This window comes from Triticum aestivum, chromosome 7B, assembly GCF_018294505.1.
Source record: "Triticum aestivum cultivar Chinese Spring chromosome 7B, IWGSC CS RefSeq v2.1, whole genome shotgun sequence".
Classification (NCBI taxonomy): domain Eukaryota; kingdom Viridiplantae; phylum Streptophyta; class Magnoliopsida; order Poales; family Poaceae; genus Triticum; species Triticum aestivum.
This window is the reverse complement of record NC_057813.1, coordinates 61,511,766-61,524,837: the sequence shown is the minus strand read 5'-3', so window position 1 is coordinate 61,524,837 and position 13,072 is coordinate 61,511,766. Positions and strand designations below refer to the sequence as shown.

Below are 13,072 nucleotides of genomic sequence, written 5' to 3'. Positions count from 1 at the left end.
TGAGTTGGAACTTATGTTACTGCTGAAGTTACTCCCGGTGTGAGTAGTCTGATGTTGTGATGGGTTGAGGTTGCGTCTGCGGCGCGGCCGACACATGAGGAGGAAGGGAGCATCTGTGCCGGTAGCTAGAGTTGTAGGCGGGGCAGCGGAGGCTGCTAGTACCACATGGCCGAAGAGGAGGAGCTCGGGGAAGAAGAGGGGATGGGGCATGCCAGAGCTTTAGCGGTCGCCTATCGCGGGTGGTGTCAGCTCGTGGCAGGGTTGGCGTGTTGGAGATATGCCCTAGAGGCAATCATGTATGATGATATTTCCTATGTGTTTATGAATAAAGATAGTCCTTGGACATTATCAATGATGTGTATCAGCAAGTACGTGACTTGTTTGTGGGACTATGCATTGTACGATGACTGTCCTAAAAGGTCCCTAGTCGAAAGGGCTGTGTGGACGCGCAGCCGACTAGACTAGCATATGACACGGTCGATGGCTTGGTCTCACTAGCCATGGAGCATTGGATGCTAACCGGATAATATGGACTTGGAAAGGTCTAGTCGGATTCGACGTAGTCGGATCCGAGTCGAGATAAGGTCCGAGTCGGACAAACCCAACTATGAGACGCAGCAATATGTCATCTGTGAGTCTCTAGTACAACATACGTTCTATGTCCTAAGACCTGAGCTGACGCATGTATTCGGGATGGTGACAGACTTGCTTTGGGTCGACCAAACGCTACTCCGTGACTGGGTAGTTACAAAGGTAGGTTTCGGGTTTGTCCAGTCCCATGCTGCGAGACATGGTCGAGCAAGATGGGATTTGCCCCTCTGATCAGGAGAGATATACTCTGGGCCCCTCATGTGATCCGACCAGGATAAGCATGGCCATGTGACAGGGATTATGAGATAATCCGGTTTGTGGTCGGTATCACTGGAACGAGAAAGAGGTCGGGCTAGCACAAGGATGATAATCTTGCCTTGAGCCCGACAATATATATCGTGTGGCAAAGGGAACAGAAGTATGACACGTTGTACAGGTTCGCCTAACCAGCTTCATAGTCTGCTTGGTGGTCGGCACGCCTTGCTAGAGGCCGCTGCCAACCGTGCAGGTCAGAGGTAATCCGAACTGTGACCAAGCCGACTTGAACCTAAGGGGTCGCGCGCTTAAGGGAAGGAACCTACGAGGTCGGTTCGTAGGACACTGGTCGGATGTGATCCGAACTGGACTAGAAACGTGACCGAATAGACTTTGGGCTTTAGGGTCCATGCAAGGCCCAAGTGTTGAGCCTGCGACGGACACCTATATAAAGTGGGGGTGCGGCACACTCATGTGGTTGATCACTTCGGTGATGCGACTAGGGTTTGCATGTGTTGCGAATAGCCACCTCCACTCGCCGTCGACTGTGTGATCGGACCTAGCAGTCCGCCGCACGGTGTTCCTCCTGCACGCGTGGATACCGTTAGAGGCGGTGCACTTGCGCCACTCCGGCGAACTTGTATGTGGGATCGGACGATTGGCTGTTCGAGGGAGATCGGACGAGGAGGAGACGATCCACGCGAACGCGCTGCCCCAACTCTTCTTCCGTTGCACGGCACTGCGCGTCTAGTGGTAACGACCTGTGATCCATCTCCCATAGCATGTTCCTGGATGTTCTGCGTGTAGGAATTTTAAGTTGTAGTCGACGCACCCTACCGTAGATTCCAATAGTGGTATCAGAGCCTCTGCTATAGGATTTGGATTCAGATGGTATGCATATTAGATATGTGGAGGCGGCAGATGAGATCTGTTGTCGTTTATAAAATCGTCCATGTGCACGGTTGATGTGATCAACTGTACATGTGGATCGTTGAGGCTATGTTTTCTGTCAATCGAGATCGATGAGGTCGTGACACGATCTACCCCTACCGGTCGGTCATCCGCCATCGGGGTTAACAGTGAAACGTAAACCCGAATCGGACTCGCAATGATCAATAAGATCGGTCAGATCAGAAAATTCGGCGTGATCAGAGTTCAGATGTGATCTGTGATTTCCGAAAACGTGTGCGTAGCGCCGTGTGCGTAGCGTCGTGTATTTCGTACCTGACACACAAACCGGTAGAATGCGATTCTATGCACAACTTTGTTTTGCAGGTTTTATGTGAATAGTATGGCTCATGTGTATGTGATGCATGTGTGTAATTTATACATGGCCTGCGAGTCATGTTTGTCAGCCGGCAGGAGCCAAAGTGCTTTCATTATATTGTATAACGACCTGTGTGTCGACTTATGACTCTATGTAAAATTCATTACTAGTTGTAGTAGTTGGATAATAGAGATCAGGTTGGTGGCTTGGCGCCCCGGCGTGACAAACAAGATGGAGTTCGTAGATGGTCATCGGAGTCGGAGCCGACCTGGAAGAACATCCATGAAGGAGCCATACTATTTCACAATATATGTTTATATGTGATTGTTATGCTTCTTTGATTCTATGCATGTTAGAATGGTAGAATGATCCCTCATGAATATCAAGCGAATTGCCATCCCCGATGTTGCACCTTCGCACGTCAAGTACGTCTAGTAGTGGGCTCATAAAATTGAGGTACTGCTGGGTGTCCTTGAACTGAAGGGTTCGTGTCAGACACGGGCATGCACTGCATCAGGTTAACTAGGCTATCAAAACGGTTTTGGGCCTTGTGGCAAAGAAGGTTGGGAGCCGGGGTATGAGATACCTTCCCGACCAACAGGAGTCGTATAGAGATACGATTAGCAAGGAGTTGCTTACCAGATAGGTATGTTCGCTAGCAGTGATGCTAAAGCTCACTAGTCGCATGCGCTAGTCGGATCCTGAATCACTGAGAGTTTGCGAAGGGATGCTGACTTCAGTGGGAGTATTTCTGTTTAGGCTAGAATTACTCTACATAAACACATTGCTTAGTGATTGCATATTTTCTGTTGTAGATCAATGGCACCACCTGCTCAACCCAACTTTGCATTGAAATCAATTCTGGAAAAGGATAAACTGAATGGAACAAACTTTACCGCCTGGTATAGAAATCTGAGAATTGTTCTCAAGCACGATAAAAAGGAACATGTTCTAGAGGATCCACTTCCAGAGGAACCTGCCGATAATGCTAATGCCACCACTAAGAATGCCTACCAGAAACTCGTTGATGAATCAACGGAGATCAGTTTTCTGATGTTGGCTTGTATGGAGCCCGATTTGCAACAGCATTTCGAAAATGTTGAGGCTTACGATGTGATCGAGAGTCTCAAGAGCATGTTTCAGACACAGGCTAGGACCAAAAGGTTCAACCTCTGGCGATCCTTGATGGATTGCAAGCTGAAGGAAGGTGATCCACTGAGCCCGCATTTGATCAAGATGATCGGATATGTGCAAGCTTTGGATCGTTTGGGCTTCCCGCTCTTGGATGAGCTGGCTACTGATGTTGTTCTGGGTTCTCTTCCGCCCAGCTATGGGACGTTCATCTCGAACTATCATATGCATGGCATGGATAAGAAGCTCACTGAATTGCATGGGATGCTCAAGGTGGCAGAGCAAGATATTAAGAAAGGCACGCATCAAGTATTGATGGTGCAGAAATCGGCTAAGTTCAAGAAGAGTTGGTCCAAGAAAAAGGCTAAGGCAAAGGGCACGGAGACGGTAACCTCTGCCGCTGCATCGAAGTCTGGACCAAACTCGAAGACCGTTTTCTTTCACTGCAAGGAGACCGGTCACTGGAAGAGGAACTGTAGCAAGTGGCTTGCAGAGCATGGCAAGAAGGCTGGAAATGCTTCTTCGGGCAAAGGTACACTTGTTGCATATGTTATAGACATTTACCTTGCTGACATACCTAGTAGCCCTTGGGTATTTGATACTGGATCGGTTGTTCATATTTGCAGCTTGATGCAGGGGCTGGTAAGAACTAGGCGTGTGGCACAAGGGGAGATTGACATCAGGGTCGACAACAAAGCAAGAGTTGCTGCATTGGAGGTCGGCATGATGCAGCTCCAGCTTCCTTCCGGATTCATTATGGAATTGAATAATTGTTATTACATTCCTGCACTTAGTCGGAACATTATTTTTGCCTCATGTTTGATGAGTCAAGGTTATGAATTCAATTTAAAGGACAATGGTTGTTTGATATTTTTTGAATGGTATGTTCCACGGCTATGCACCCATTGTAGATGGGCTATTTATATTGAATCTAGAATAGGAACCGGTCTATAACGTGAATGTCAAGAGGCATAAGCCTAATGAGATAAATCTGACATACTTCTGGCATTGCTGGCTTGGACACATTAGTCTGAAACGCATGAAGAAGCTCCATGACGTTGGGTTGCTAACTTCGTCCGACTTTGAGTCGTTCGAGACATGCGAATCATGCTTGCTCGGCAAGATGACTAAGTCTCCTTTCGCAAAGAGTTGTGAGAGAGCGTCCAAGCTATTGGAGCTTATACACAGTGATGTGTGTGGTCCAATGAGCACAACTGCCAGAGGAGGCTATCAGTACTTCGTGACTTTTACCGACGACTTGAGTAGATATGGATATATCTATTTGATGAGGCACAAGTCGGAAACTTTTGAAAAGTTCAAAGAGTTTCAAAACGAGGTTGAGAATCAGCTCGGCAAGACAATAAAGCTTCTACGATCAGATCGTGGAGGTGAGTACATGAGCCAGGAGTTTGATGATCACCTGAAAAGCCGAGGTATAGTACCTCAGCTCACACCTCTTGGTACGCCACAGAGAAATAGCGTGTCAGAACGGAGGAATAGGACCTTGTTGGACATGGTCCGGTCAATGATGAGCAAATCGGATTTACCCTTGTCATTCTGGGGATACGCTCTAGAAACTGCAGCTTTCACACTTAATGGGGTACCATCAAAATCCGTAGACAAGACACCACATGAGATGTGGATTGGGAAGAGTCCCAGTTTGTCTTTTCTAAAGATTTGGGGTTGTGAAGCATTTGTCAAGCGACTTATGTCAGACAAGCTTACACCCAAGTCGGATAAATGCATATTCGTGGGATATCCGAGGGAAACCTTAGGATATAGCTTCTACAACCGGGAAGAGAACAAAGTGTTTGTTGTTCGGAACGGGGTTTTCCTTGAGAAAGAGTTTCTCAGTCGGGAGGCCAGTGGGAGGACGGTCCGACTCGAAGAAATTCGAGGACCACTCGGGGACGGCTCGGCTGGTAATGAGATCATACCGGAGTCAGTCAGGGAACCTGTAGTGGAAGCGGCACCGGAACCACGGAGGTCGGAAAGATTGCGCAGAGTGTGTGATGTATTGTTGCTAGAAAGCGACGAGCCGGCCACGTATGCGGAAGCGATGGTGAGCCCAGATTCCGAGGCATGGCTGGAGGCCATGAGATCCGAGTTAAAGTCCATGGATGAAAATCAAGTCTGGGACTTGGTTGATCCGCCGCCTGGCGTAACAGCCATTGGTTGCAAATGGGTCTTTAAGAAGAAAACCAACGTGGATGGAAATGTTCAGATCCACAAAGCTCGGCTTGTCGCTAAATGTTATGGACAAGTTCAAGGAATTGACTACGACGAGACTTACTCGCCGGTAGCGATGCTGAAATCGGTGAGGATCATACTAGCTATAGCTGCATATTTCAATTACGAGATATGGCAGATGGATGTCAAAACGGCTTTCCTTCACGGAAATTTAACCGAGGAAGTGTATATGATACAGCCCGAGGGTTTTTTCGATCCTACTAGCACTAGTAAGGTATGCAAGCTCAAGAGATCCATTTATGGGTTGAAGCAAGCATCTCGGAGTTGGAACATTCGTTTTGATGAGGTCGTCACTGGTCTCGGTTTCATCAAAAGTGAAGAGGACTCTTGTTTATACAAGAAGTTAAGTGGGAGCTCGATAGTGTTTTTGATCTTGTATGTGGATGACATATTGTTGATCGGGAACAATGTTTCGATGCTAAACTCGGTCAAGGAATCATTGAATAGCAAGTTTTCGATGAAAGACCTTGGTGAGGCAATGTATATTTTAGGCATTAAGATCTATAGATATAGATCGAGGAGGCTTCTTGGCTTAAGCCAGAGCACGTACATAGATAAAGTGTTGAAGCGGTTCAACATGAGTGAGGCGAAGAAAGGGTTCTTGCCACTCTCACATGGTATAAGGCTAAGCGAGACTCAGAGTCCTTCGACATCTGATGAGCGAAGCAGGATGAGTAGGATTCCGTATGCCTCGGCAATCGGATCCATCATGTATGCCATGATATGTACAAGGCCTGATGTTGCTTTTGCAATAAGCCTAACAAGTAGATACCAGGCCAACCCAGGTGAGAGTCACTGGGCAGCGGTAAAGACTATTTTGAAGTACCTGAAAAGGACTAAAGAGATGTTCCTAGTTTATGGAGGTGAGGAAGAGCTCGTCGTAAGGGGTTACGCCGATGCTAGTTTCCAAACCGACAGAGATGATTGTCGATCACAGTCCGGATTCGTGTATGTCCTGAACGGAGGAGCAGTGCACTAGATGAGTTCCAAGCAGGATACGGTGGCCGATTCTACCACAGAAGTCGAATACATTGCGGCTTGTGAAGCTGCAAAGGAAGGTGTTTGGATCCGGCATTTTCTGGATGATCTTGGTATTTTCCCAGCCTCGGTGAAACCGTTGGACCTTTATTGTGATAATTCTGGTGCCATCGCACAAGCCAAGGAGCCGAGGAATCACCACAAGGTCAGACATATAGATCGGAAATATCACCTAATACGAAAGATCGTAAAGAATGGTGATGTAGAGTTATGCAAGATTCACACAGATGCAAATATTGCAGATCCGTTGACTAAGCCGCTTCCACAACCCAAGCATGAGGGGCACGTTAGAGCTATGGGCATTCGATTTCTATTTGATTGACTCTAGTGCAAGTGGGAGACTGTTGGAGATATGCCCTAGAGGCAATCATGTATGATGATATTTCCTATGTGTTTATGAATAAAGATAGTCCTTGGACATTATCAATGATGTGTATCAGCAAGTACGTGACTTGTTTGTGGGACTATGCATTGTATGATGACTGTCCTAAAAGGTCCCTAGTCGAAAGGGCTGTGTGGACGCGCAACCGACTAGACTAGCATATGACATGGTCGATGGCTTGGTCTCACTAGCCATCGAGCATTGGATGCTAACCGGATAATATGGACTTGGAAAGGTCTGGTCGGATTCGACGTAGTCGGATCCGAGTCGAGATAAGGTCCGAGTCGGACAGACCCAACTATGAGACGCAGCGATATGTCATCTGTGAGTCTCTAGTACAACATACGTTCTACGTCCTAAGACCTGAGCTGACGCATGTATTCGGGATGGTGACAGACTTGCTTTGGGCCGACCAAACGCTACTCCGTGACTGGGTAGTTACAAAGGTAGGTTTCGGGTTTGTCCAGTCCCATGCTGCGAGACATGGTCGAGCAAGATGGGACTTGCCCCTCTGATCAGGAGAGATATACTCTGGGCCCCTCGTGTGATCCGACCAGGATAAGCATGGCCATGCAACAGGGATTATGAGATAATCCAGTTTGTGGTCGGTATCACTGGAACGAGAAAGAGGCCGGGCTAGCACAAGGATGACAATCTCGCCTTGAGCCCGACAACATATATCGTGTGGCAAAGGGAACAGAAGTGTGACACGTTGTACAGGTTCGCCTAACCAGCTTCATAGTCTGCTTGGTGGTCAGCACGCCTTCCTAGAGGCCGCTGCCAACCGTGCAGGTCGGAGGTAATCCGAACTGTGACCAAGCCGACTTGAACCTAAGGGGTCGCGCGCTTAAGGGAAGGAACCTACGAGGTCGGTTCGTAGGACACTGGTCGGATGTGATCCGAACTGGACTAGAAACGTGACCGAGTAGACTTTGGGCTTTAGGGTCCGTGCAAGGCCCAAGTGTTGAGCCTGCGATGGACGCCTATATAAAGTGGGGGTGCGGCACACTCATGTGGTTGATCGCTTCGGCGCTGCGACTAGGGTTTGCATGTGTTGCGAATAGCCACCTCCACTCGCCGCCGACTGTGTGATCGGACCTAGCAGTCCGCCGCACGGTGTTCCTCCTGCATCCGCGGATACCGTTAGAGGCGGTGCACTTGTGCCATTCCGGCGAACTTGTACGTGGGATCGGACGACCGGCTGTTCGAGGGTGATCGGACAAGGAGGAGACGATCCACGCGAATGCGCTGCCCCAACTCTTCTTCCGCTGCACGGCACTGCGCGTCTAGTGGTAACGACCTGCGATCCAACTCCCATAGCATGTTCCTAGATGTTCTGCGCGTAGGAATTTAAATTTGCAGTCGACGCACCCTACCGTAGATTCCAACATGGCGCGCACGCGAGCACATGAGGATGGCGGCGACAGTGTGTATCAGGCAGGGAGAGGGGTCGTGAGGACTGAGGAGGGAGAGAGAGAATGAGATTGGTGATTTTTTATTGACACGGACATGCGGGTCCCACATGTCATAATGCCCAATGTGCCGGTCGAACGTTATGGAGTTGACTATTGTGCCAACATGTGGGCCTGCCCGGTCATAAATGTGTCATCGAATGAATCGGTCACTAATGGGAAGTGGTGATTCTTTGAAAAAATTACCATAAAAATATAGTGTTTTGTTAAGCCTCTGAGGGCATCTACATCCAAACTTGGTAAATCTGCACCCCCCAAACGCCCGCGAATGCGACCGGGCGTGTCTGCGGGCACTGATCAATCACACCTCACACTTGGTGCCATGCGTCAGAGTACCTCACAGTTCATCCCCTATATCCATCCAAACCATGCAAAAGAAATTCTATGTTACCATCGCGCCAACCTCTACGCTTTGTCGTCGGAGATGTCCACGATGTCGGTGTTGGGCACCGGGTGGATGGACGCGTAGTACGGCTCCGGCTCCTCATACTCATCCATATACGCGAGCATCTCGTCGACATTCGCCTACCTCCGCCTCCTGCAGATGATGGCGCTTGGCCTCCGCCGCAGATTCTGACCGGAGGGAATCGATGATCGCTTGCTACTTCGCCTGCAGATCCACTCCCCCATGTCCTCCTCATCCTCCTCCAGCTCCTCCTCATGCTCCGCGTCGACCCCGTCATCCTCCACCTCCACCGCCTCCTCCTCCTCCACCTCCTCCAACTCCTCCTCTGGGTCCACCTCATCGGAGGTTGCCCCACGGCGATCCGGGCTTCGCGTGTTTTCTCGATATGCTCAAGGAGCTGCAGCCAACACTCTGACGTTAGATACGGGTAGCTCCTTACCCGGCGGCGTACGGGCATGGCTACTACTTGTGGTGGACGGCGAGTGGAAAGTGACAACGGCGGCAGACCGGGGGGGAGGGGGGAGGGGGATGTGGATGGGTAAGGTTTCGGCGCCGGCGGTCGGCTTAAATAGTCGGGGTAGAGCACTACGCGACCTGTCGGAGCGGCGCCATGCGGTGACGGAGGAGACGAGATTCGGACCGCGGGGTTTCAAAGTGTTTTCGTGTGGGATCTGGTCGTCAGTCCGATGTGGCAGACGTGCCCGGACCTACCCATAGTCGCCCCATATTTGGGCTGGATATGAGGGGTACCAGTCAGCCCGGGCGTTTGATGCCCGTTTGAGGCGCCCGTCTGAGTCGTTTTTTTGTGATCGGTCACTGATCGGGCCGTCCGTCCGGGATTATGAGGCAGGTTTGGGCGTCCGGTTGTAGACGCTCTAAATTATGATGGTGTTTTCTTTTGCGACGGTTGCTCCACTTATGATAGTTTTTGGTTATTTACTCACATGCACACATAGTCGTTGGATGTGGCTAAGTTTTAGTCGACTGAGACTTAACCAGTGATATACTCCCTCCGTTCCTAAATATTTGTCTGTTTAAACATTTCAACAAGTGACTACATATGAAGCAAAATAATTGAATCTACATTCTAAAATATGTCTATATACATCTGTATGTGTAGTTCATTTAAAATCTCTAAAAAGACAATTATTTAGGAACGGAGGAAGTAGTATAGAAGAAGAAAAAAAAAACTAAAAAACTAAAAAGAAATTTTTGTACAAATCTTCATGCAAAATCAACGAAGCCTCAGTCGGGTTAGACTTAGCGAAACTGATAGTTGATACCATATCCCAAACTTCTACAAATGAGCTCACACATATGTATGACCATGCCGCCATGAGCATAGCAAACAAGAGCATCCATTCTTCTCTTGTCTTCCTCTTGTCTTCACACAGGAGGCTAAAAATACACCAGGCTAAATTACAGGGATGTCCACCAACATCGCCGAGCCCCGGAACACAAAACCACCCTATTTATAACCCACGCCCTCCTAAGCAGGCGCCGGGAATTTCTTGGAACGAGAATGATCGGCGACAGCGCTCGCGCAACGAGATCGACCACCTCAGCGGAGGCACACATTCGGTCCATTGTTGCGACGAGGAGCTGACCGGTCGAGCGCTGCCGCGGTCGACACAACAGCAGGATCGATCGACCGATCCCACCGATAAGAGGAGCCCACCGCCGCCGCCGGCCGGCCGGCCGCCCGTTGGTCTCCTCTTTCTTTTTGTTCATTTGCTTGCATGAGCAGAGGATGCGGGTGCTAGCCGAGGAGGAGGAGGACATGCTGCCGTCGACGCCGGGCAAGGTGAAGATCGAGCGGGCGGGGGCCATGACCCGGCAGCTGCACCGGTGCTTCGCCTCCACGGGCACCATGTTCCTGTGGGCGCTCTTCCTCGTGGCCATGACGGCCACGTACCTCAGCTTCCACTCCTTCGTGGATACCTCGTCGCGCTACTTTGCCGCGTCCTGGGGCGGGCTGCACTGGGAGCGGCAGATCCGCGCGTCGGCGTCGCCCCGCCGGCCGCCCGGGTCGGCGGAGGGCGCGGGGCTGTCCGTGCTGGTGACCGGCGCCGCCGGGTTCGTGGGCACGCACTGCTCGCTGGCCCTCCGGAAGCGCGGCGACGGCGTGGTGGGCATCGACAACTTCAACAAGTACTACGACCCGTCGCTGAAGAAGGCCCGGCGCGCGCTGCTGGCGTCGCACGGCGTGTTCGTGGTGGAGGGCGACATCACCGACGGCCGCCTGCTCACCAAGCTCTTCGACGTGGTGCCCTTCACGCACGTCCTCCACCTGGCGGCACAGGCTGGGGTGCGGTACGCCATGGAGAACCCGGCGTCCTACGTGCACTCCAACATCGCGGGGCTGGTGTCCCTGCTGGAGGCGTGCAAGGAGGCGGACCCGCAGCCGGCCGTGGTGTGGGCGTCCTCCTCCTCCGTCTACGGGCTCAACGACGCCGTGCCCTTCTCGGAGGCGCACCGCACCGACCGGCCGGCGTCCCTCTACGCGGCGACCAAGAAGGCCGGCGAGGAGATCACCCACACCTACAACCACATCTACGGCCTGTCCGTGACCGGCCTGCGCTTCTTCACCGTGTACGGGCCCTGGGGGCGGCCGGACATGGCCTACTTCTCCTTCACCCGCAACATCCTCCAGGGGAAGCCGATCACCGTGTACCGGGGCAGGGACCACGTGGACCTCGCCCGGGACTTCACCTACATCGACGACATCGTGAGGGGGTGCCTGGCGTCGCTGGACACGGCGGGGCGGAGCACGGGGACGGGCGGGAGGAAGCGCGGGCCGGCGCCGTACAGGATCTTCAACCTGGGGAACACGGCGCCGGTGACGGTGCCGACGCTGGTGTCGATCCTGGAGAGGTACCTGCGGGTGAACGCCAAGAGGAACGTGGTGGAGATGCCCGGGAACGGGGACGTGCCCTTCACGCACGCCAACATCAGCCTGGCGCGGGAGCAGCTCGGGTACAAGCCCACCACCAGCCTCGAGATGGGGCTCAAGAAGTTCGTCCGGTGGTACCTCTCCTACTACGGGTACAACCGGGGAACGCAGGCCTTCAACAACTTGTGATGACTCATGGTATATTAGCATTGGTGTATGTATGTAGTCGTACATATGTATGTATGTTTGTACTTTTATTTTTTGCGTGGCTGGGTCCTCCACTCTCTGATCGAAGACTGGCCATTCTTGTTTCTTTAATTTTTGAGGAAATACGAGGAAGAATTCTTTTCTGGACAACGATATCGGGCTAGCGTTTTTCTCACTATGTTTTCTTTTTTGAAACTGATTACATATCACCCACAAATTTTTGGGACCCTGATACGTGTCGAACGTCAGATACGAGCACATGCCAACTTCGAATGCTTTCGATAACAAGTTTAGTTCAGCGAGGATGACAACTTTAGTTGATAAGCATGGCAACTTTCGTGCTGTAGTTTATTTTTGACAGAAACCTGTCGTATGTCATTGGAATTTATCATCCTTGCGTGACAGAAATTGCCATCGAAAAACGTCAGGATCGGAGTGCCACGCACCTGACGTGTAACACTTATCATTTGGGTTTTTTCCTTCTTCTGGAAACGGTGCTTACCAAAGCAACGGAATTTTTTGAAAACCAGCTCCTGGAACTATTGTCTTAAGAACCACCAAAATAAACCGCTTCATTAAATCTAGGTATTCATGGGAGTGTCAGTTGATATCTATGATAAATCACTTTTGTCATAGACAAGCTATTTAGCATCATAAAATGACACTTAACTCAACATGGTTTGTTACCAACTTAAATTTTGTTTGTCACCACAACACGTTCACCGAGTTTCATGTCTTAGTTAAGTCCGCCCTCGAAGCAGCAAATGTAAACCTCGGGCTAAATAAACTCACCATGGAAAGCTACAAATCGTGAAACTTTATAGTCTTCGCAAGCATGGCCTTACAAGTCATGTTAATTGATATTTTCTAGCACCATGGATTTTTGAGACTTTTCCAAAAGTGTATACTCCCTCCGTTCCTAAATATTTGTCTTTCTAGATATTTTAATTGGACTATCACATAAGAATGTATATAGACATATTTTAAGTGAGATTCAATCATTTTGCTCCATATGTAGTCACTTATTAAAATATCTAAAAAGACAAATATTTAGGAACGGAGAGAGTAGATGTGAAAATTTGAGATCGGCCTTCTAGGGCATACATGATAAGAATCTTTTTATATTCCAGTTCTTTTGCCAAACTAGAAAAGATCCAAGTCAGTAATCCTAGCCGTTTAC

General features: G+C 50.1%; 1 protein-coding gene across 1 annotated transcript; it reads left to right on the top strand.

Annotated features, from left to right (window-relative positions):
• Positions 1 to 10,300: 10,300 nt before the first annotated feature.
• Positions 10,301 to 12,035, top strand: LOC123160647 (UDP-glucuronate 4-epimerase 1-like). Its single transcript, XM_044578473.1, has one exon. It carries the CDS (start codon positions 10,543 to 10,545, stop codon positions 11,872 to 11,874), a length of 1,332 nt encoding a protein of 443 aa, XP_044434408.1. The 5' UTR covers positions 10,301 to 10,542; the 3' UTR covers positions 11,875 to 12,035.
• Positions 12,036 to 13,072: the final 1,037 nt, after the last annotated feature.